The sequence below is a fragment of the Homarus americanus genome, unplaced genomic scaffold (assembly GCF_018991925.1).
Source record: "Homarus americanus isolate GMGI-L3 unplaced genomic scaffold, GMGI_Hamer_2.0 scaffold24260, whole genome shotgun sequence".
Classification (NCBI taxonomy): Eukaryota; Metazoa; Arthropoda; class Malacostraca; order Decapoda; family Nephropidae; genus Homarus; species Homarus americanus.
In genome coordinates this window covers 10,212,149-10,234,648 of record NW_024721079.1, presented here as the reverse complement: position 1 = coordinate 10,234,648, position 22,500 = coordinate 10,212,149, and the positions used below count along the sequence as shown (strand labels likewise).

General features: G+C 44.7%; 2 protein-coding genes across 2 annotated transcripts in view; both read left to right on the top strand.

Moving 5' to 3' along the window:
* Positions 1–10,491, top strand: part of LOC121861366 — a 15,442-nt gene extending 4,951 nt beyond the window's left edge. Inside the window, exons 7-19 of the mRNA XM_042359015.1 lie at positions 1–54; positions 1,049–1,233; positions 1,677–1,840; positions 2,295–2,509; positions 3,044–3,168; positions 5,371–5,481; positions 5,714–5,836; positions 6,317–6,467; positions 6,936–7,156; positions 7,900–8,139; positions 9,104–9,246; positions 9,463–9,731; positions 10,175–10,491. The exon at positions 1–54 is cut by the window's left edge and continues 117 nt beyond it. Coding sequence (XP_042214949.1) covers positions 1–54; positions 1,049–1,233; positions 1,677–1,840; positions 2,295–2,509; positions 3,044–3,168; positions 5,371–5,481; positions 5,714–5,836; positions 6,317–6,467; positions 6,936–7,156; positions 7,900–8,139; positions 9,104–9,246; positions 9,463–9,731; positions 10,175–10,491 — 2,318 coding nt within the window. The remainder of the gene's footprint in view (positions 55–1,048; positions 1,234–1,676; positions 1,841–2,294; positions 2,510–3,043; positions 3,169–5,370; positions 5,482–5,713; positions 5,837–6,316; positions 6,468–6,935; positions 7,157–7,899; positions 8,140–9,103; positions 9,247–9,462; positions 9,732–10,174) is intronic.
* A 57-nt stretch (positions 10,492–10,548) lies between these two features.
* Positions 10,549–22,494, top strand: LOC121861587. The gene is made up of 6 exons (XM_042359470.1): positions 10,549–10,719; positions 11,151–11,349; positions 11,979–12,117; positions 13,202–13,326; positions 20,654–20,839; positions 21,729–22,494. The coding sequence occupies exons 3-6, from the start codon at positions 12,054–12,056 to the stop codon at positions 21,840–21,842; spliced, it is 489 nt and encodes a 162-aa protein (XP_042215404.1). The 5' UTR covers positions 10,549–10,719; positions 11,151–11,349; positions 11,979–12,053; the 3' UTR covers positions 21,843–22,494.
* The last annotated feature ends 6 nt before the right edge of the window (positions 22,495–22,500 follow it).

Here is a 22,500-nt window from a genome sequence, read left to right as displayed (position 1 = left end):
TAATGATATGCCCAGCACCCAGCCCAGAGCTCACCCTGCAGGTACTCGGCGTAGGTAAGTAATGCGATACACACTACCCCCTTGTGTCTGCCGCCGCTGTGACTACCAACCTTGAGGGTGACTGGTTGATTGACTGGCTGAAGGAATGATAGACTTGTTGACTGATTGACTGAATGAATGATTGACTGATTGATTGACTGACCGACTGAATGATTGGTTGATTGACTGACTGAAGGAGTGATTGACTGGTTAACTGACTAAATGAATGCTTGACTGATTGGCTGACTGAATGGATGACTGGTTGATTGACTGACTGAATGATTGATTGACTGGTTAACTGACTGAATGAATGATTGACTGGTTAACTGACTAAATGAATGCTTGACTGGTTGATTGACTGACTGAATGAATGATTGACTGATTGATTGACTGACTGACTGACTGACTGATTGATTGACTGACTGACTGTCTGAATGACAGATTGATTGGCTGACTGGATGAATGGTTGACTGGCTGATTGACTGACAGACTGAATGAATGACTGATTTATTGGCTGATTGAATGAACGGTCGACTGACTGACTGACTAACTGACTGACTGACCAAAAGACTGAATGATTGATTAACTAACTGAGTGAATAAGTGACTGGTTGATTGACTAAGTGATTGACCGACTGCTTGACTTACGGATGGACTGACTGACTGACTGACTCACTCACTCACTCACTCACTCCCTCCGTCGCTGTTGTACCTGCGTTTGTCACCGTTGTCACTGCCAATCTTAACTAATTGACAGACTGAATGCCTTACTGGCTGACTGATTAGCTGAATGACTGACTGGTTGACTGACAGTGTTACCAGCAGCACTCGACCACCTTCATTTCCGTAACCTCAACATTGGGCACTCAGTCACTGCTAGGTGGGATGGGGACACCCTGGACGCGAACCAGAAGGCGAGCGCTGTTGGCCGCTACACCTGCAAAAATTTATAAGCACAGTCGACACATCACACACCTTGGTCATGTCTAACAGTAACCATCTGCCCACAGAGGAACACGAGGGGCCGTACCTCCGTCTGGGGCAAATCTCCGGGCCAGGAGGCGTGGGCGCGCAGGTGGGCAGCGGGCGTCTCCGGCCTCTAGACACGCCCCCGGCGCTAACACTCACCGCCGACGTGGAGGATGAGGTGATGGAGTCCTCCGACTGGCAGACACGCTCCCTCGCCCAATTCAAGGTGCACCTAATGCTCCCCACACCTTAACTATACACGCCCAGGCTGTGTGACACTGCCTGGCGGCTCTCCTCCGCCTCCTCCTTATTTTTTCTCTTCTTTTTAGTTTCCTTCTTTCTTCTTCCTCTCATCGCATTCCTTTAGTAAATAACTTTCTATGTTGCAAATTTTAGCACCAAACAAACTTGATACCATTGTCATTTATACAGGTTTCAGTACCTCGTAATGATCATCCAACATATTTATTTATAAAAGAAGTCTTTGATAATGTTATACTGACCATAAGTATCTAAAGTAAGTTACGTAAATGAGCATAAATTTTCCACTGAGACGCGAAGGATTACTGTGACATCTATGACAATAAAATATAAATATACAGTATAATTCATCGAACACGATCTTAAGTTGAGTTCATATTCACACCATTTTGGACTTACTCTCCCCAGGACGAGTTCAACTCCCGGTGGACGTCCCTGGCAGGAGCCGTGCGAGGGCTGAGCTCCACCAGGGTGAGGGTGGAGGGCGCCCTGGGTCTCTGGCCTCTGCTCAACGACACTCAACAACTCTTGCATGAGGCTCTGCACCTCACCACCTCCGCCTCCACGTACATGTAAGTTACAAACATCTTTCCTCTATATTACGACCACCACACATGTAACCTATTCCATACACTGAGTTACCCTTCAGACCTCTACACAGTGTGTTCCCTCCGGGCCTACACACATCATCTGCACAGTTCCTCTACAAGTGCGTTTACAGGGGCTCGTCATGTAAGTATTCCACAAGTCATTTTCATTGAGATATTTGTTTTAATATTGTTTAAAAAAATTTCCATGCACACTAGCTATCCTCCGGCCCAGATGTGTTCAATAACTCAAACTCTGTCATAAAGAGTTAAAGGTGTACAGTAGGTCTTTACCACAGTAGTAAACAAACTGACGATAACAAACTGTGATACATAAATAGTGTTCTGTAGTGAGGTGAAGAAATGTCCACATAGCTCCCACAATTACTAGTGTTAGAGGTTACATGTGAACAGCTAAGTTGTTATTTAACGTGTGCAGGATGGTCAAGGTGATGGAGGAAGGTCCTGTCGACGTGGGGGAGCTGCTGGAGGTATCTGGCAACGTCATGAGGGAACACCTGGACCCTCTCCTGGAGGTGTGTGTGGAGGCGCTGGACGACGCCCTTGGTGCAGTCTATAACTCTCTCGAGGAAGCCATTGAAGCTGTGGATGACCTCGTGCAAAACATCGTCGAGGAAGTCACCGGAGCTTATGGTAGGATGTTAAGATGTCAGTACCAGGTCCTTTCATGCAACACCTACCACTCTTAACGTATCATATTAGTCATGCAAGTTGCAACACATTTCATCATTCATTATCTGGCAGCCACCCCTTACGTATATCCATGCAAGTTGCAACACATTTCATCATTCATTATCTACCAGGTCCTTTCACGTAACACCGCCTCTCTTACCGTATGCTGTAGTTAGTCTTGCAACACGTCATTCTTGCTCTACAGGTAAATAAATACAACACTGGTAAACCTTCATTCATTCTCAACAAAATCTTCCCCACCCCAAACATCTTCCACACCTCACACAACCTTCATTATTATTTTTTTTTCTTTCCCATTCTTTTGTTGTTAATTTTATTTATCTTCTACTATTGGTTATATGACAGTGGAATAAAGCCTCGTGTCCATTCGTTTGTTCGTCAGTGAAATGAAAATCTCATGGGATATTCATTCCCGAACGAGGCAGGCATTGTTATCAGTGGCACATGATAATATTGTTTTTTCTGTGAGTCCAGACACGATGGAAGAGGATGTGACGGAGGTGGTGGAAGGAGTGATGGAGACGCTCATCAACACACTGGGACCACCACTACTCCGCCTCCAAGCAGCCTTCAACGCTCTCTCCTACAATGACGACCAGGTCTTACCACACTCTCTCTCTCTCTCTCTCTCGTACCATCATGATATCTTGCTTCTTCCCGCATAAGCACAAGCCTAACAGCTATTATAAGTCCTCCAGTTATAGCTAGGTTAGGTTAAGTCAGGTTAGCTCAGGTCAGGTCAGATCAGGTTAGGTTGAGTGAAACAGTGAATGTATCCGTCTCCTTGTACTATTCTTGTTCGTCCATCAAAATTATTAAAAAAATAAGCATCAAATATAAAGGTTTTGATGATATTGAAGGAAATAAAATTTATTTGTTTTGTGAGGTTAGGTTAGGTTATTGTTGTAGCAGATCATTGTTAAGTCAGAAGTAAGTTATTAATAATAAATAATAATAATTAACGGTTTATTGAAAGAGCATGGCAGCCGGAAGGCTGAAAATATGCAGTTACATAGTGGAATGGGTCTCTTGATTGACAAATAATATACAAGTAACATAAGTGATACAAATATAATAAATAATAACTAGGTGGGGAGGAGCTCAAACTACAGGGCATTTCAACATAGTGACAGTGCAAAATGTAAGATTGACTGGGAGTGAATACACTGGTTGATTACAAGTTATTGATAATTTTTACAATGGTTGGGACTGGGCTGTTCTTATAGTGATCAGTTCGTGCTCGTATGGGCTGGATGCGGTTGTGGTGTCGAACAGCAATTCTCGGACGAGGGATCTCGGGTGGTAGTAGGAGCCGGCGTCGAGGATGGTGGAAAAGCTTCTCACCAAATTTGCAGATGAGGTCGTGGTGATGGTCAGTGAGAGCCTAGAGGGTCATTGTGTTGAGCACTTCTTGATATGTGGAGTAGGAAGGTCTCTTGCTTGCCCTCTTTTGCACTTTTTCAAGGTGTTACGTTGTGTGGCATTTAGGGAGGTAGACCAGGTAGGGGAGTCATAGGTGAGCTTGGGAAGTATGAATGTTGAATAAACACTGAGGAGCTCGGGGGCAGGACCTCCGAGGGACTTGAGTCGGCGGAGGAGGTGGAGACAGAAACTGGAGGATTTGACAACTTCACTGATGTGTGGTTTCCAATTTAGTTTGTTGTCTATGGTGATGCCGAGGAGCTTAGTGGAATCTACAACCTGGAGTGTGTTGGGACCTAAAGTAATGGAAGGGGGTGGGACAACGTCGCGGAGAGGTTGATGTGCATAACCATGGTCTTGGTATGGTTGATGGTGACGGTTGTTGGTGGCCCAGTTTTGGAGACTGTTCAATAAATCCTGAAGGGCGGTATAGTCGGGAGCAGAATTGTTGACACTGATCCCAATGGTGGAGTCGTCGACATATTTCCAACGAGCAGGGGTTTCTCTTGGGCATCATTGATAAGCATAAGTAAGCTAGATTTTGGTGCCGTGGGGACGCCACAGGTGAGTGACTGAAAGGTGGAGACAGCCCCTCGGAAGCGTACAACGGCGTCGGTTACTGAGGAAGTCTGTAGGCTATGGTATAAGACTTCTTCGAAACCCGGGTCGATAGCTTTGTTGATGATTAAATTGTGGTCGACTAGGTCGAATGCCTTAGTGAAGTCAATGAAGGCGACAGCTACAGACGTTTTCCATTTCTCCAGATGGCGGTATAATAGTGAAAAGCTGACAAGACAGTGAGTGGTGGAGGAAGTTTCACATTACCAAATTGCTGAGGATCTACGGCTCCTGCAATATCAGCATAAGCCCAGTCAAACACAAAACTTTCACATACAGCTGGGTATTGGGGTAGTGCAATGGGTCGTAGCTGATTTAAGGGTTGTGGGCTGGTTGACTTGGGCACTGGTGACACATATGAAGTCTTCCAGTCAGCTGCACCTGGCTTGACTGAGGGAAGCATTGTTGATGGAGTAGGGGTTAGCAGCTCAGGAGAACTCCTTGAAGAGTTTCATTGGTAAGTCAATAGGGTGGTGGAGCACTTTAACTTCAGTTTTCCAAACGTTTTGATACTTCAAATTCTTCTACTAAGTCAGTGAAAAGGGGTAAGCAGGGAGAGTGGTTGTGTCAAGCCGGGGAGCGTCTGGCATATAGTAGCGAAATGGTTATTTGTTTGCTCAGCTGCGTCAACATTAGTGAGATGGCTAAGGAGGAGGGAGGTGTGTCTTATTGTTTAGTCCACAGAGTTCTTTAAGCACCACCCCACTGACTGATGTTGGTGTGTGTGTGGCTGGTCCTTCATCCCTCCCCTTCACCTTCAGAGTCTGTACGCCCTGGTGTCGCGGATCATGGGAGACGTGAGGAAGAGGGTGGGTCGTCGACACGGCATCTCCGGCTTCTTCGTCACCCAGCTCCTCACCAGACTCGAGAGGGTGAGTAGCAGTCAAACTGGTGGTGAGGCACTTATTCTACTGGTGCACCTGTGGTTGTACTGGTGGGGTACTCATACTCTTGGAGATGTGGTCGTAGTTTCCTCAATGCTCGCAGGATGACGTATAGAGATTACATATTTACGGGGAAAGTCATAAGAGAAATTGGTTTTCACGTTTTATATAAATATGCATTAATGACAACAGTAAGACTATCAGATCCTTGTGTTGGCAGGTGTTGGTGAGGACTGCTCGCTGGGATGAGTTACGGGCACGGGGCAGTGAACTCCTGCATCACGCGCGTAACATCACCACCATCAGCTTCGTCATGCCACACGCCACCGCCCTAAGACTCAGGGTCAGTACTAACCCACCTCCACAGTTTGGATGAGATGAAGATATAATGATAACTAAAGCTTTGTTGGCAACCCTTGGCCGAATATTCTCACTGTTTACTATTGTTTGTATCCCTGCGCTGTCTAGGTACATTGTTTGCTTATCTCCAAGGTTTATTCACATTGTGTACCTACAATGTATGTATTCATGCTGCACGGTATACCTACATTGTCTATATTCATGCTGAACTGTATGCCTGCATTGTCTATACAATCAATATAAGCTTGTATGGCGATTTTACTGAATGAATAAATATCTATCAATCTATATTTCTATCTATCTATCAAAATGGTTTTTCCCTTAAAAATATCCTCAACAAAACGTAGATCATAGAGAAGACCTTGAGTGTAACAGTGTCTCATGTGTAGCTTTTAATCCTTTATATGCATTCTGTTGTGATTATTCTATTGTGTTCAGTTTTTGTTGTTGTGTGGTGAGGCAGGTTGCGATGCCCCGACGACTGGGGAGAGACTTGAGAGTGGCGGGGAAGTGGTTCCTGGAGGAGGGGGGACTGCGGCTACTGACGGAGACTGAGTCTTGGTTCATCACTCATTGGTCAAGATTCCGATACTTACTTACTTGGCATGTCCGCGGTAAAGTTTAATGTAGATATTCTACGAACTATAGAAATATGTCAGTTCTGTATATTTGTGAGTCTGTTAACCTTCCTGGTCACCTCAAATTATGAACTAAAGTTAGGAGCTTCTGTTGATGTTATTGTAGCCTTCATTAGATACCTTCCCAAACACGGAGATGTTTGTTTGTTCATTCTGGATGAGTAAACTATTGGTGTGACAGGTTGTCTCTGAGGACGGAGCTCCTGCTGACCTGTACTGTTGTGTGGTTTAATGAGTAAGTTACATCTGTAGACCAGGGGCGAGGGATGTAACATAATACTTCCTTGAGATAAATGTATAGTATATATCAGGTGCCTCAAAGAGAGCACAGGTTCTCAACTGGCTCAGCCATGTTAATATTGTTATTATTATCCACTCTGTATCTGTATTTTCCTGGCTAAATAAACTGTTACAATTCAATTCTGTTACAATTCAACGTTGCAGGGGAGGCGGTGGTGTTCGGGTGGGAGCAGGCCATCACCTGGGACGGGCGCCAGGTAACTCCTCTACTGACGGACTCGTGCCATCACCTGCTGGTGCTGCTGATACACGCCCGCATCCCCACCGCCGTCACTATCCACATGGAAGACCTCAGTACCCACCCTCGAGAGGTCCTTACCTTCTTCAGCGGTACAGACGTTGTCACCATCGACTCGGATCTAAAGGTTTATCACTTTCATCACTGTATGCATGACACCCGACCTCAACTTAACATTACTGCCAAAACACTCCCCCCGTGTTCCAGAGTTCACCCAAAACACTCACCCCGTGTTCCAGAGTTCACCCAAAACACTCACCCCGTGTTCCAGAGTTCACCCAAAACACTCACCCCGTGTTCCAGAGTTCACCCAAAACACTCACCCCGTGTTCCAGAGGTTCAACGTCAAACACTCACCCCGTGTGCCAGAGTTCACCCAAAACACTCACCCCGTGTGCCAGAGTTCACCCAAAACACTCACCCCGTGTGCCAGAGTTCACCCAAAACACTCACCCCGTGTGCCAGAGTTCACCTGCACTGAACTGTAATTGGGTTAATTGATAAGGTAGACATATACACGGTGAAGACAATGACCAGATCGCCTTGCAAGTAGAGTCTGTGAACTAAAACAATAAGCTCTTATCTAGGTATAGTGCAGCACCACGTGACCACCACCACACCGGGTTAAACAGTCACATGCTGGAGTGTGACCTCTGCACTGTACTGTATGTCATCACTCTTGATTAATAAATAGAATAGGAAAGTTTATACTCAAAAAAGCATTTCCTAATAAGTGTTAAATCTCAACATAAGTTTACAACATGTGTAATGTGACACTTTCAACCCACAAACTGTATTAGAGAAACTTACTGACAGATATGTGTTAAAGTGTCAGCTGCTGGCGTCCTAACACTCTTGGTACATCCACAGATGACGTACAATTGGAAGCACATCCGTCGGCCGCTGCTGGAGGTGGGTGAGCTACAGCTGAGGTTGTGGCAGGGGCGGGCGAGCATCACCTCAGACGTGGGCCTCAGCCTGGAGTGTGAGCATCAACAGGGCTTGTGTCGCCTAGCAGTATCTGGTGACCACTTCGCTGCCACCGCCGGACTCCTCGGCGTCTTTGACTTCGACAACTACACCGACTTCATGACCAGCGGCTGGGATGTGGTCAGTACAGGACGAGTCTCTGAATGTACAGTATTATGTAAACTTGTTACTTTCTTGAGATGGTGGTCAGAGATGGTGTCTTGGATTCTATTTATATAAAAAAAATTCCTTTGTTCATAAAACATCTGTGGCCTTATTTTGTAATATTGAGAGTTTCTAATCGTATTGTTGGATTTGTACTCGGTTGCTAATATAAATGTTTCAACAATATTAGTAAGATCATCTCGAATCTCGTCGACTCCGTATGATGATGAAGAATGGCAACAGCGTATGAGGAATGACGTTCAAAATAATTCCTATTCATTTCTCACAACAAAATTTAACTTGCACTTGCCCAGACAAACGAGTACACAGGCATAATCACTTACCAGTACAGGGCCACACAGCGCTGGTAAACACAATCAGCTTCTGCAGTATCGACCGTTGATGTGTGAACCATTCTTCGTCTTTGGTTGTGGTTGGAGGCAGCTCGTCCTATGTTGTTGTTGTTGGTGGTGTTGGTGGTGTTGGTGGTGGTGGTGGTGGTGTTGGTGGTGTTGGTGGTGGTGGTGGTGGTGGTGGTGGTGTTGTTGTAGGTTGGTATACAGTATAACCGAGGTTCTTTTGTCGCCCCCTGAAGGAGCTCCTTGTTAAAAGACGGTGTTTAGCCATGTTAATGTTTACAGATTATGATTGTGTTGTGTATTATTATATGTCTGGTTGTTTATAGGTTGAGTCAGTCATAACTTATGTGTTACCGTGTAGTAATCACCACGTAAATATGTACCTGTACCAGTAACCTTTTTGGGGGAAGTATTAAATTAAATGAATGAGTAAGATTCTGAAATTATCTTGAGAAATATCAGTGTACGATAAATTAATTACAAATCTGAGATGCAGTTATTCCACTCAATTTAGATATAACTGAAAGGTTCCTAAAACATAATTCAATCACCTTTTGCCTCATGTCTGATGTACCGTTCAGGCGGCGACGGAGGAAGAGTGGGCTCGGAGCTGGCGGGTGTCGTCGTCAGAGCAGTGTTCCTCTCAACTGCCGGAGTCCCACATCCCCGCCTCCCACGGCCACTACTGCACCGACATCTTCCACGCCTCGACCTCCCCCTTCAGGTGTTGTCTCTCTACACTTCTTCTAAATGTTTATTGAATGTAATTGATTCCACATTAATTATCGCCGTACTCGATCTGGTAATAAATTATGTGTAAAGTTAGCCAATGGACAACACTATACTAAAGATTTTGTTAGCCAATAGAAAGCAGTGTGTGTGTGTGTGTTTTCTACTATGATGGTAATATAAGGGTGAATATCTCTGTGCTCTGCTGTAGGTCATGTTTCCCGAGTGTGGCGGCAGCACCTTACCTGGAGACCTGCCGTGCTGGGTGGGAGTGTGCCGCTGAGGCCGCCTACCTCCACTCCTGCCGCCGCCACTACCACGACCTCCACACCAACCTTCATACCAACACACCTCCAGCCCATTCCGCGCTTCCCCACCACACCCTCCACGCCCATCTCCAAGCCTCTACCACACCTCCACAACCATCCTGCTCTACCACACCCTCCAAACCATCTCAGCCTGTCTCCACGCCCATCTCAAGCCCCCTACCACACCCCAGCACAACCACCCCAGCCCCCACCACACCCTCCACGCCCATCCTGCCCCACCATAACCCCCACAACCATCTCTAAGCCTCTACCACACCCCTCCACGCCCATCTCCAAGCCCTCTACCACACCCTCCACAACCATTCTAAGCCCTACCACAGTTCCTGCTCCACGCCCATCTCCAAGCTCCCTACCACACCCCTCCACAACCATCTCTGCCCTCTACCACACCCCTCCACGCCCATCCTGCTCTACCACCCTCCACAACCATCTGTGCTCTCACCACACCCTCCACGCCCATCTCCAAGCCTCCCCACACACCCCTCCACAACCATCTCTAAGCCCTACCACCCTCCACGCCCATCTCCAAGCCCCTACCACACCTCCACAACCATCTCTAAGCCTCTACCACAATCTTCCATGCCCATCTCCAAGCCCTTGCACTACACCCTCCACAACCATCTCTAAGCCTTCACACACCCACGCCCATCTCTAAGCTCTGTGGCTCACACCTCACAACCATCTCTAAGCCCTACCACACTCCACGCCCATTTAAGCTCTCTACCACACCCTCCACAACCATCTCTAAGCCTCTACCAACACACCCTCCACGCCCATCTCCAAACCTCTACCACACCCTCCACGCCCATCTCCAAGCCTCTATCACACCCTCCACAACCATCTCTAAGCCTCTACCACACCCTCCACGCCCATATCTAAGCCTCTACCACACGCCCACAGTACCACACTAACCTCCCATTCTATTTCATAATGTCTCTCTATTGCATTCTAGCTTATTAATTCTCTCTTTCACGTTCTGTCAATGTCTATGGTCTTCCCCCAGCGACGTGTTCTGGGAAGGAGGGGGAGGAGGAGGAGGGGACGGAGGGGCTGCCGCTGGAGGTGGTCATCATCACAGACTTCGAGTGTTTCCAGGATCTTCATGACCTTATCTCCGCTCTCGTCAAGGACAACGCCAAGTGAGTCTCTCTCTCTCTCTCTCTTCTCCCTTCCTTTGTACGTATGTGTTTATTTTTTTTTATTTTTTCTTTTATAATACTGTTGAGAAAAACACACCATCATTAATCTGCCTGGACGCAGTCACGATAGTGGTTAAAAAATGATCTACCTTACTATTGTTTTTCTTACCGGAAACTCAGTTTTTTCCTGTCCGTAATGACCGTAAAATCCTCCTATAACTGACTTCTCTTTCTATATCATACGATAGATGGCGGTATCACATCAAACGGACCCTCGCTATAACCGACTTTCATCTCTATATAGTTTATTTGATGGGGGTTTCATCTAACGGGCCCTCTATATAACGGACTTTCACTCAATATAGTCCGTTAAATAAAGGTTTCACTTGTATATTAATGAATCGTTTACTCTGGGCTGTCACGCTGTGTAGGGATCACCGTGTGGTAGTGAGGTACATAGGGCGAGGCTCACCACCTTACGGACCCTTCGACGATGTTGCTGAGACGGTGGTGGATAATGGGACGCCTCCCCTTGACGCCGCCCTCAACGCCGCCACCCTTGACTTCTCGGAGCGAGCACTCAAGTCCATCGTGGTGTTCGACTGTGACCATCCTCGCTGTAGTGTTTCTGTACGTATGTTACTCTCGCCTACACACACACACACACACACACACACACACACACACACGCACGCACTGAACGCCTTAACCATATCTCAGAATGTATTACACACACACTGAACGCCTTAACCATGTCTCAGAATGTATTACACACACACACACATTAACCACTTATCATCTGACCTCTCTCTATGTCCGTTATCTGAAGCAAATGAGATGTAATCATGTCTCTCAGTTTTCTTGACGATAGAGTGAGTCAGTCTCTCTCTCTCGTTGTACCTATGTCCTCACCATCATCATTGTGACATTATTTGTATTATAAATAATGTTATTAACTATACTTCGTGTGTGAATTACCAACAGTATGCGGTAAAATTTATGAAAAGTCAATATTTACGCTGTTTTAAGAAATATCTGCAGCCATCTGGTTCATTTTAAGAATACTAATGACCGTGTATCGTGTTTAGTTGTGAACCATTATTTTAAAATCTGTATTTTTATTCAGGATCCTCGAAAAAAGATTACTATAATTTAATTGATTATCTGTTAAATTCTAGACATTATTTTATGATAACCTAACATAACATTGAAAACTAAGTAATTAATGCTGTAACTGATGTGTGTGTGTGTGTGTCCAGCAGAGTACAGCAGCTAAGATCGTGAAGCTGAGGGAGACGCTGTTGGCTCTTGGCGTCCAGTTACATGTGGTCACCATGGATGGCCTCACCGTGCTGAATCCCCAGAGTCTTACCAGGAAGGCCACCAGGCAACTCATTGGTATGTACCCCTCGTAGCTTTAACCTCAGAACCTGTGTGTGTGGGGGGGGGGAGGTGGACTGGTGTGTGTGTGTGTGTGTGTGTGTGTGTGGTGGAGCTGTGTGTGTGTGTGTGTGTGTGTGTGTGTGTGTGTGTGTGTGCTGGAGGACCTGGGGTCTGTGTGGTGGAGGACTGGTGTGGGGCGGGGGACGTGTGTGGGTGGGGGGGGGAAGGTGGGGGAGGGTGGGGGTGGGGAGGGCATGTGTGCGTGTGGGGAAGGGTGAAGGGCAGGTGGGGGTGGAGAGGCAGGTGTGTGTGTGTGTGTGTCTAGGGTGGATGGGCAGGTGTGTGGGGGGTAGAGAAAAGGTATAGTTTGTCTGTGGGTGGAGAGGCAGGTGTGTGTGGGGGGGGTAGAGAAGCAGGTGTGTGCCTGTGGGGTGGAGAGGCAGGTGTGTGTGTCTGGGAGTGGAGGGGCAGGTGTGTGTGGGGGTATAGGGGCAGGTGTGTGTCTGGGGTGGAGAGGCAGGTGTGTGTGGAGGTTAGGAGGGGCAGTTGTGTGTCTGGGGGTGGGGGAGGGGCAGGTGTGGGGTGGGTAGAAGGGCAGGTGTGTTACCCAATGGTGGAGAGGCAGGTGGGGTTGGGGTGGAGAGGTGATGTGTGTGGGGGGTAGAGGGGTAGGTGTGTGTGTGGAGGGGAGAGGTGTGTGTGTGAGGGGTGGGAGGCAGGGTGTGTGTGTGTGTGGGGTGTGAGGGTGGAGAGGCAGGTGTGTGCATGAGGGTGGAGAGGCAGGTGTGGGGTTGAGGTGGAGGTGCAGGTGTGTGCGTGGTGGTGGAAAGGCAGGTGTGTGTGTGGGGGGTGAAAGGCAGGTGTGCGCGCGGAAGGTGGAGGAGCAGGTGTAAAAGTGGGGGTGAAAAGACAGGTGTGTGCGTGAGGGTGGATGGGTAGGTGTGCGTGGGGGTGGAGAGGCAGGTGTGTGCGTGAGGGTAAAGGGGTAGATGTGTGCGTGGGGGTTGGAGTGACAGGTGTGTGTTTGGTGAGTAGGTGTGTGTGTGTATGAAGTGTTTGTTATATTCAGATTATAACAAGTTACGATAACTGTTTACAGGAGTGGATGGTCACACGGCTTACCTGCTGTCCCACGCCCGTAAGAGGAAGGTGAGAGGGAAGAGAACTATCAGGAACTTCATCACCACGCCCATTGGTAACACCTGCACGGACCTGGCCATAGAGGTGAGGGCCCCACTTGTCATATATATATAACAGTGTGACCAACCTCAAAAGTACCGTTATGGTGGTTAATTCTAAGCTGAGGGAGTAGCTTATTTCACCTTAGGATTAACCACCATAACGCTATCCTATTCTAACCCAACACCAACCTAAGTGGGAACCGAACCGAGCCAAATCTAACCTAATGCTAACTTGACCTGACCTACATTAACCTAACTGAACCCCCCCTCCCCCCGGTAGTGTTAGGGTGTTTAATCATCAGGTGAAATAAACTAGGAGGCTAATCTTCAGGTGATCCCACTACTGTCTGTCTGTCTGTCTGTCTCTGTCTGTCTGTCTGTCTGTCTGTCTGTCTGTCTGTCTCTGTCTGTCTGTCTGTATGTATCTCAGGGAACACCGGGAAAATCCCATTTCAACACAGACGTTCCCCTAGTTCAGTACAACACGTTACTTTTGCGTCTGAGGTAAATGCGTCACTAACCCCCCAAGGTCACTTTGGTAGATTTCGTTTCATTATATTACATAAGAAAATATTTTAACCCTTTCACAAAACGATCTTAGATGTGTTTGTGTTTGTTTTTGTTTGTTTGTTAACGAGAAAAATTATTTGGGTTGTTATATTGAGGTGGTGTGGGTGAGGGGGGGGGGTGGGATTGTCCGGGGTGTTTCCGGTGTTTTCAGGTATACGTCCTTCTACCACCTGTTTCTCCCTCCCTGTTGACCACTTCAGGCACTTCATGGTCGTGGAGTGATAATTTACTGGTGCTTAGAGGATTCTTGGTGTGAAAATATTATGAAAATTAGTTTCCATACCGTTGAGTAATTGAGAGAAGTTGGCAGTGTGTTCTTATTATCGGACAGTATACAGTGCGAGTTTTAGGCAAAGTTTATCATCCTCCCCCTCTCTCACCTCGACTCATCAAGGGTAGTCCAAGAATGAAGGGCAGTGTATATCATCATCATCATCGTCTCTTCCTCCATTTATCCACGTTTATATCTCGTCGCCCTATCTCAGTCCCTCAGTAATAGCTAAAACAACCACAGACGTCGTCATAGACACAGACGCCTCATGACTCGTATACATTTGACGCAAAATTTTCCTCCGTTGATAGATGATGACGTCACGACTTGTATCCGTGTAGGGTTGCCGCAGTAGACTACTTTTTAGTGTAAAACCTTGACTATTTTTTGTTTTTCTTTCTTTATCTTTCGTAAACCTCACAGACTTGTACAGTACAATACTACCTCACTCACAGCCCGGGAGATGGTCTATGTCTCTTTGAAGTATTGAATGTCATCGTGTTGTAGTTGTTTATAACGTGGTGCAAGTGACCGTGGCGGGGATGGTGGAGATCATGGTGGCGATGGTGTGTTGGTGGTAGTGATGATGGCGGCGGCGCATATGTGTTACAATACTTCTAGGAAAATAAGAGTGAAAATTTAAGTGGTGTAAACTGTCACTGTAGAATAGATACAAGGCGTACTCCGGATGTTGACGGGGAGTCCCGACCATCAGTACCGCCACAACACTATACGTTTTCTCCTGTGATCATTATACTGTATGTAAACAAATATGGTACATCATAGGTATAATGAATTTTATTATAGTTATTCTGCTTATAATATACATACATGTTGCAAATTATAATGTATATCTTTCTGTACTTGGAGAAATATATTAAGTAGAATCTCACAGAATGTCTCTCAGTACATTTCGTAATACACAATAGTTTAGATAAGGAAAGTAATAAAAATATCTTAGAAAATAATTTGTATTTATTTATTAGGCGTATGATGTAAGAGTTGTCTTAATAGAAAACTCGGAATTATTCCAGAGGAGTGACGTAAAATTCTGATAATATATGCCATTAATATTTTCCCAGACTACCATTCATTAACTACTTTAGTATATCATCATTATCACCACCACCACTACCACCACCATCATCATCACCACTGCCACAATCATCATCATCACCACTGCCACCATCATCATCTTCACCACCGTCATCATCACCACTATCACCATCATCATTATCGTTACCACTACTACCGTCATCATCACCATCACCATCAACATTATCTTCATCACCACCACCACCATCATCACCACCACTACCACCATCATCATCACCACCACTACCACCATCATCACCACCACTACCACCATCATCACCACCACTACCACCATCATCACCATGATTATCATCATCACCATGATTACCATCATCACCATGATTACCATCATCACCACCACTACCATCATCATCATCACTACCACTACCTTCACCACTACCATCATCGGCATTATCATCTCACATTGGGTGGGTTAGCCTTGGTTACCTAATGGCAGCTCTTGAGGTTGCTCGGTCAGGTTGTAATGACTGTGTTTCCCTTAAGGCCATTAGCCAGTAGGGCTGGATGGTGAGATGTGTCCCTTCACCCCCTGTGGTATCCCGTGCGTCCAAATGGCCAACCTATTATGACCTTTAGCAAACCTATCCACCAATCACGTTCGTCGTTACACTACCAATACCCATTCATTCATAAATAGTGATACTACTACTGCCGTTTGGAGACACTGGTTACCACAAGGGGGTAGGAACACATTTCCGCAACTGTACCACCGAAGGGGAATAATTCTCAGTGATTTTGGGAAGTTACATATGTCTAGAGTTGGAAAAGGTGTGAGAGTGCAGCCAGTAGCTTGTGTGTGCTGTCACCATGTTTCCATGACAACCTTTGGAAATTTTAACATCATTGGTCCAAGCAGTTTATTGACCAAATCTTCCTTAATTCTTGAGATACAAACAAAACTTGTACCAAATTGAAGCCCAGACAAAGCTTCTTATCATCACACTGTTTTTCTTCTTTTATTATTACCTCATTTGCATATTAGGCACATTCATGAACATATTAATTTTTAATGAAAAATATTGATAATTTTTCAGCTACACAATGAATAATGTCATAGGAATGTGCTTTATATTTATATAATATCTATGAGCCATGCTTTCTCCATATCCATACTGTGAATTTTTTCCTATGTCCTTTCACGGTATTGCATGGCCACGAGGTGCTGGTATTGCATCACCTCACCACACCAGAAAATGGTGTGGTCATGACCCATCCAGGGGTGTGGGTGTGGCTGCATGGGTTGCTAGGTAACCAATTGTTGTTACGCTTGTGTTTTCATGGTGATACTGTTTAGTTTACTTCATAAATTGTTGTCCCCTCACTGTGCTACCATTAATTTTCCCATCCTTCTCCCATTTGAAACCTTGCCTCAAACCTTGTAGTAGTATATGTAAGCTTTGTGAATTAAATGCCGTTCATTTGCGCGTGCGCAGATGGGCGGTGTTTACTGAGCTGGCCTGGACCACCAGCCCTGCTGACCCAGGCTGTATACCTCTGTCTTCTCCAGAGCTTGATTGAAGGTAGATGTCTGTTTGCCTCTCTTTTCTCTTTCCCAGCCATGTGGCTTAAGGTTTGTGTATCCTTTCCTATTGTTAGGTGGAAATCAGTGGTGCTTATGCTGACCTCCCCTTTCCCCCAGTGTTATATTCTTCAGCCATGACTGAGTATTTGGGAACACCTAAAGAGTATTTAATGATGTCTACCCAAAAAAGCTAGCAATAGCAATATCACTGCTGTCCAGAAGTATCTTTTGGAGTAAGCTTGGACGAGATGCAGGGTTGTGATAATAAGACACAAAAACGGTTTTATACTACTTTTAATGAGCTCCAAGCAGTTCCCTGGCATGTTCCCTGCCATTAGCAACACTGTTTTAAAAAAAATATGTCATTCATATTACATAAAAGAGAGTTTTTCTCTTGAAGCTGAAGATTTCGGACATCTGCATACAAAACAGTATATCAGGAATATCTTCCTTAATAGCTGGGATATATGACTAAAACAACTATTAAAATGAGGCTCATTTGTGAGTCTTTATCATCCAATAAGTTTTTGGTAATTATCTTAAGTGTATGCGCATCAATATTCATGAAAACATAATATTTTTCTCGGAACTGGCATTAACCTGAAATTATACAATATATAGTATAAGAAAAAATCTGGTATGATTCCCCAGGATATGAAACTATTCCTTGTGATGTTTTTCAACCCACAAATGATCTACTCAATTCATTTAGTCTCATTTGTATATTCATGCATATCGATTGAAACAGAAAGGCTTGCTTCATTTGTTTTATCCTCTGCTCAACTCACTTCTGATAATATAACATGAAGATTGTTTTCTCTACTTCAGCATGAATTACTAATGGTTTGGTGTTTTTACCACTGAAATTTCAGGCCATCAAAGTGTCTGTTTCCTGATGCAGTTCATATTACAGGTTATTCAGATGAGGGATTAGTCAGGGGCTATCAAAGGTACTATACAACAGCTGAGCACCGCAGTGCACTTCTGGGACAGCTAAGAGACATTGTGAAAGGCAACAAATCAGAACCTCGCCATGTAGAGCTACAACAGCCAAGAATACAAAAAGATGAGGAAGCAGTATCAGCAGCTGTTTCCCTTATCCAGGGCTGGGTCAACCAATTTGTTGAGAAGTTGGACCTCATTAGCATACCCACTGCAAAAGCAGCCCCCGAGAACATTACCTCTGATCTGATAAAGGCATATAAGATGATGAGTAAAACTATACAAGATTTAGGGAAGACAAGCTAGAGAAGGGCCCACCAGCGAAAGAATTCCATGACCCAATGAAAACTAACAAACTAAAGACATTCAGCAATATGTGTAAGAAGAAGGAAGTGAAATCCAGTGGACTGGCAATCCTTTTAAAAGCAGAGAGGTCACTTTGATCGTATCACAGTGAGAGCAGAAGGGCATAGTCACAAGATGGAGGATATAATGTACTCTCTTATCCACTTGGACCACTACCCTGGGCTCTGTCCACACCAGATGGATTATTGAGGAAGATAAACAAGGCAATTCTACCCAGAACTTTGCAAAAGAATGTCAAGGATATATAGCAACTCCCAGGAAACTTTACTACAGTGGTTGATGGAATCAATCTAGTCCAGAGAGTAAAATGTGATCAAGCATCTTTTACAGATGTTACCACTACAGTTTTGTCTATGGCCCTGAGGGAAGGAAGTCTAAGTAAGAGGAAGATGTATTTGACAGATACCAATAAAACTCTTTTCAAGAACAGTGAGGTCAGTATGGTAATATGAGACTGGGCACCAGGTACAGGGCATCACAGGCACACAGATAGTGAGGCAGTGGAGAAAATTGCTCACAAGTCAGCGACAAAACCAGCCTCATTACCTACCTAGTCAGTGAAGGGAGCAAGGTAGAGCACCGAGAAAAGCCACAACGGAAGATGCTATACGTGACTCTGAAGGAAAAATACTACAGAATCGCAGCACAGGGAGTGAGGATAATAAGACACACAAAAAATGGTTCTATACTACTTTTAATGGGCTCCAAGTAGTTCCCTGGCATGTTCCCTGCCGATAGCAACCAGGAAGAAGCTGGTGGACGTCTACTTCTCCATGCTGACCATGCTGCTAGAGAGGGCTATCAGGCTGTAGTGATATGCTCAGAAGGTACATATGTCTTCATCATGTCTCTGGCATTCCATGACAAGATAGGTGCCTCATTGTTTCAGAAATGTGGTACTATAACTTGGACAAGGATTGTTGACATCAGGAAAGTTGTTGCCAAACTTGACATCGACATTTGTAGGACTCTCGTTGTCTTGTATGCATATACAAGATGGGATACTGTCAGCGGTTTTGCATGTAAATTCTCTGAAGATATAGACATAAACAAACATTCATTGAGTTGGGTTAGGAATGGGACCTCTCACCAGAGTTGATGAGCAGGCTAGAGGCACTCACATGCCTCCTTTATGCTCAGAAACCATCATCAGCATTTGGTAGTGCACTGGATGGATGGACAGTTTTCTTTCCAATTTGTGTTGCACACTATGAGGGACTGTTGCAGACCCATAAAAATAATACTGACCTTTTCCATTGTGTTGTGTTTATTGTTTAATTAAACATTGATATTTCTCGGAAAAATAAAATGTTTTCACGAATTTGCATAATATGCAAATGAGGTGATTATAAGATTTTATAACTGTAATGACAAGCTGTGCACGGGCTTTAAGTTGATACTAGATTTGTTTTTTCTATCCCAGCTATTAAGGAAGATATGCCTAATGTATTGTTTTGTATGCAGACGTCAGAAATCTTGAGCTCCCAAGGGAAAAGCTCTCTTTTATATCATATGAAATATATAATTCTTGAAAACAGTGTTGCTATTGGCGGTAACGCGTATAACTCTCACTAATGTGTCAAGGGTTCGAGCCTCGGCCCGGACACATGTGAGAAGGGTGTTATCCAGTGTGACCCTCACTACCAAACACCACAGGTTTCCCGGTCCCCGGTTTCCTCCTGTACTAACACTGGAGAGAGCGCCCAAACGGCTAGTAAGATGATAAATGGCGAGTATGATAATAAAAAAAGTAGTAAAGAACTGCTTTTGTGTCTTATTCATTGTGTAACTGAAATATCAATATTTTTCATTAAAAATTAATATGTTCATGAATGTGCCTGATATGCAAATGAGGTAATAATAAAAGAAGAAAAACAGTGTGATGATAAGAAGCTTTGTTCTGGGCTTCAATTTGGTACAAGTTTTGTTTGTATCTCAAGAATTAAGGAAGATTTGGTCAATAAACTGCTTGGACCAATGATGTTAAAATTTCCAAAGGTTGTCATGGAAACATGGTGACAGCACACACAAGCTACTGGCTGCACTGCTATTCATCCCAACTCCGAGCGTTGTTGGAGCCGACTGGTTCACATAAATATTAATCTAACCTACTCTAAACTAACCTCACCTAACCTATTCTAACTCAACTTAACCTAACCTAACCTCACCCCTCCCCCTTCTATAGCGTTAAGGTGGTTAATCTTTAGATGAAATATGCTGGGATGGAGTTTCTCCAGGTGATCCAGCCCAATGACGCCAGTGACGTCATATTAGGAAGGTTTTCTCGCGTCGTGCGAGCGTTCGGGTTTCCCCACAGTGTTGTTCGACCGTATCCCACCTCCCACAGTCTTCCCTCCTCCCGTATCCACATTCTTGTCCTCTCTCTCCAAACCTGTTCCAGGGTGACCTTGGTACACACCTACATCTCAAATATCACTTCTGTTTTTCATCTGAATGTTATTGTATTGTCTTAAGTAGTCTTGTGTACCATGAATGTACTTCAGGATGGCGACAAATACAGTATATACATAATATGTGATGTGTGTGTATGCGGGGTACTCATGTAACTGTTCATCCCCACAGACTGACGGCTCCGTGTTCTCCCTACAAAACCTCAAGCTGTCAAGGAAGTACCACCGGAGGATTTTCCAACAACTGCTGGCGCTGAGAGTAGAGGAAGGACGTGAGGCAGAGTACCTGAAGTGTCGTAGATGTGTGTGTGGCGGCCCCTGCACCCTCTGTGACCCGCCAACTCCCCTCATGTATACGGTAGGTAGTGTTTTTTCTACTGAAGGTCCTTATAATAGTATAAACTCGAGTCTTTTTCTTTCTTTTACTTCCTCAGCCATCATCTCCAATTCGTTAGATGTTTAAACCATACAAATCTCTACTCCAGAGTCCTGCCTCACCTTGCTACTGGCTGTGTTAATGAGTCTCCTATGAAGTCACCTCACTATTATGTTCCCCAGACTTTGATAACTTCCTCACTCAGTATATTTTACGCTCACTGTGGTAGGGCAGTGGTGGACTTAGTGGTATATAAGAGAATAGATCTGTATATGAATAGTCATCACACCTCCAACCCTCCACACAAACATGGGGAGACATTCAAGGTGGCCATAGTTTATCTGACCCAATTTTAATTTAATAACTTGAAAAACATTATAGATTGAACAAGCTGGTTTTATTATACTTGATGAACCGAGGAAAATATGACTTATGGTTTGTTTTTATCAAGTAAAATAATAAAACCAGCGTGTTATAAAAAAAATTCTGAGGCTGTTAAATTTGAAAATGGATAAGCTAATCTATGGACGCCCTGTACATGTATTTGTTTCAACCAACGTCTATTTCACACACCGGTTACCGAACTGCTTAAATTGATCAAGGTTCAGCATATATAGAACTTGGGTTTCAGATTGCTGCTGTGTTGGAGTGGATATTTTTCTCTCCGTACTAGTTACTCTCCACCCATGTGATAAATAAAGGAAGTAATACCAGGCAGGTGACTCGTATATACATAATGTTCTACTCATTGTTATTTTGTACATGTCCTTCAGTACCACGCAACTCTCCCTCCACCACACACTCCGTCACTCCTTCCCCTCTTGACCTTCTTGCCGTTGATTCATATTCTTCCTTTTGTCACAATTGCCAGAGCTCGAGTAGAGACGAGGAAGAGGAGGAGGAGGACTACGACGACGAGGAGGAGGAGGAACAGCCCGTGAGGAGGAAAAACAAAAAGCGGCAGCGTTCTAGATGGCCCCGGTAGTTGTCCAGCCTCAGGGATCGTATCCACCCCACCTGCTACTGCCTCTTACGCCCCATAAACACTACTCCGGAATTACAACTTTGTCTCGCTCCCCACAACAAAACGTTCTCACTCCCAGCAACAAAAGGTTCTCACTCCCAGCAACAAAAGGTTCTCACTCCCAGCAACAAAAGCTTGAAACAATGATACACTGAGCCCACAGAATGGCCTCAAATTTTTACCGACTCAACAAAGCTTAATTATTCGACTCAAACTTACAGGGAACAACTTTATGAATCTGACAAGGAAATGTGACCCTCATCATTAAAGTTATATTCAGAGAGGTAGACTCTACCTTAGGAAAAACAGTTTTGTCACATGATCAGTCGATTCAGCATGTATATAAACAATGCAGGTGTACAGCTCAACATGCATATCGACAATCCAGGTATACAAAACATTGGTAAACAGTAGGGTATTTCGACGAAGGAAAGCCAACAAAGCCACCATTTGCTTAAATCCAATAGATCTTTGTTTACACTCGTTTGCTAATCAGTAAGAGTAAATTACAAAATTAATGTAAAAGTTTGGGAATGAAATAAACTTCCTGGGTCACTTGTCTCAGCGGATTTGGCAACATCACATATAGTGGGGCGGCATAGCAAATCTATTGTTCATG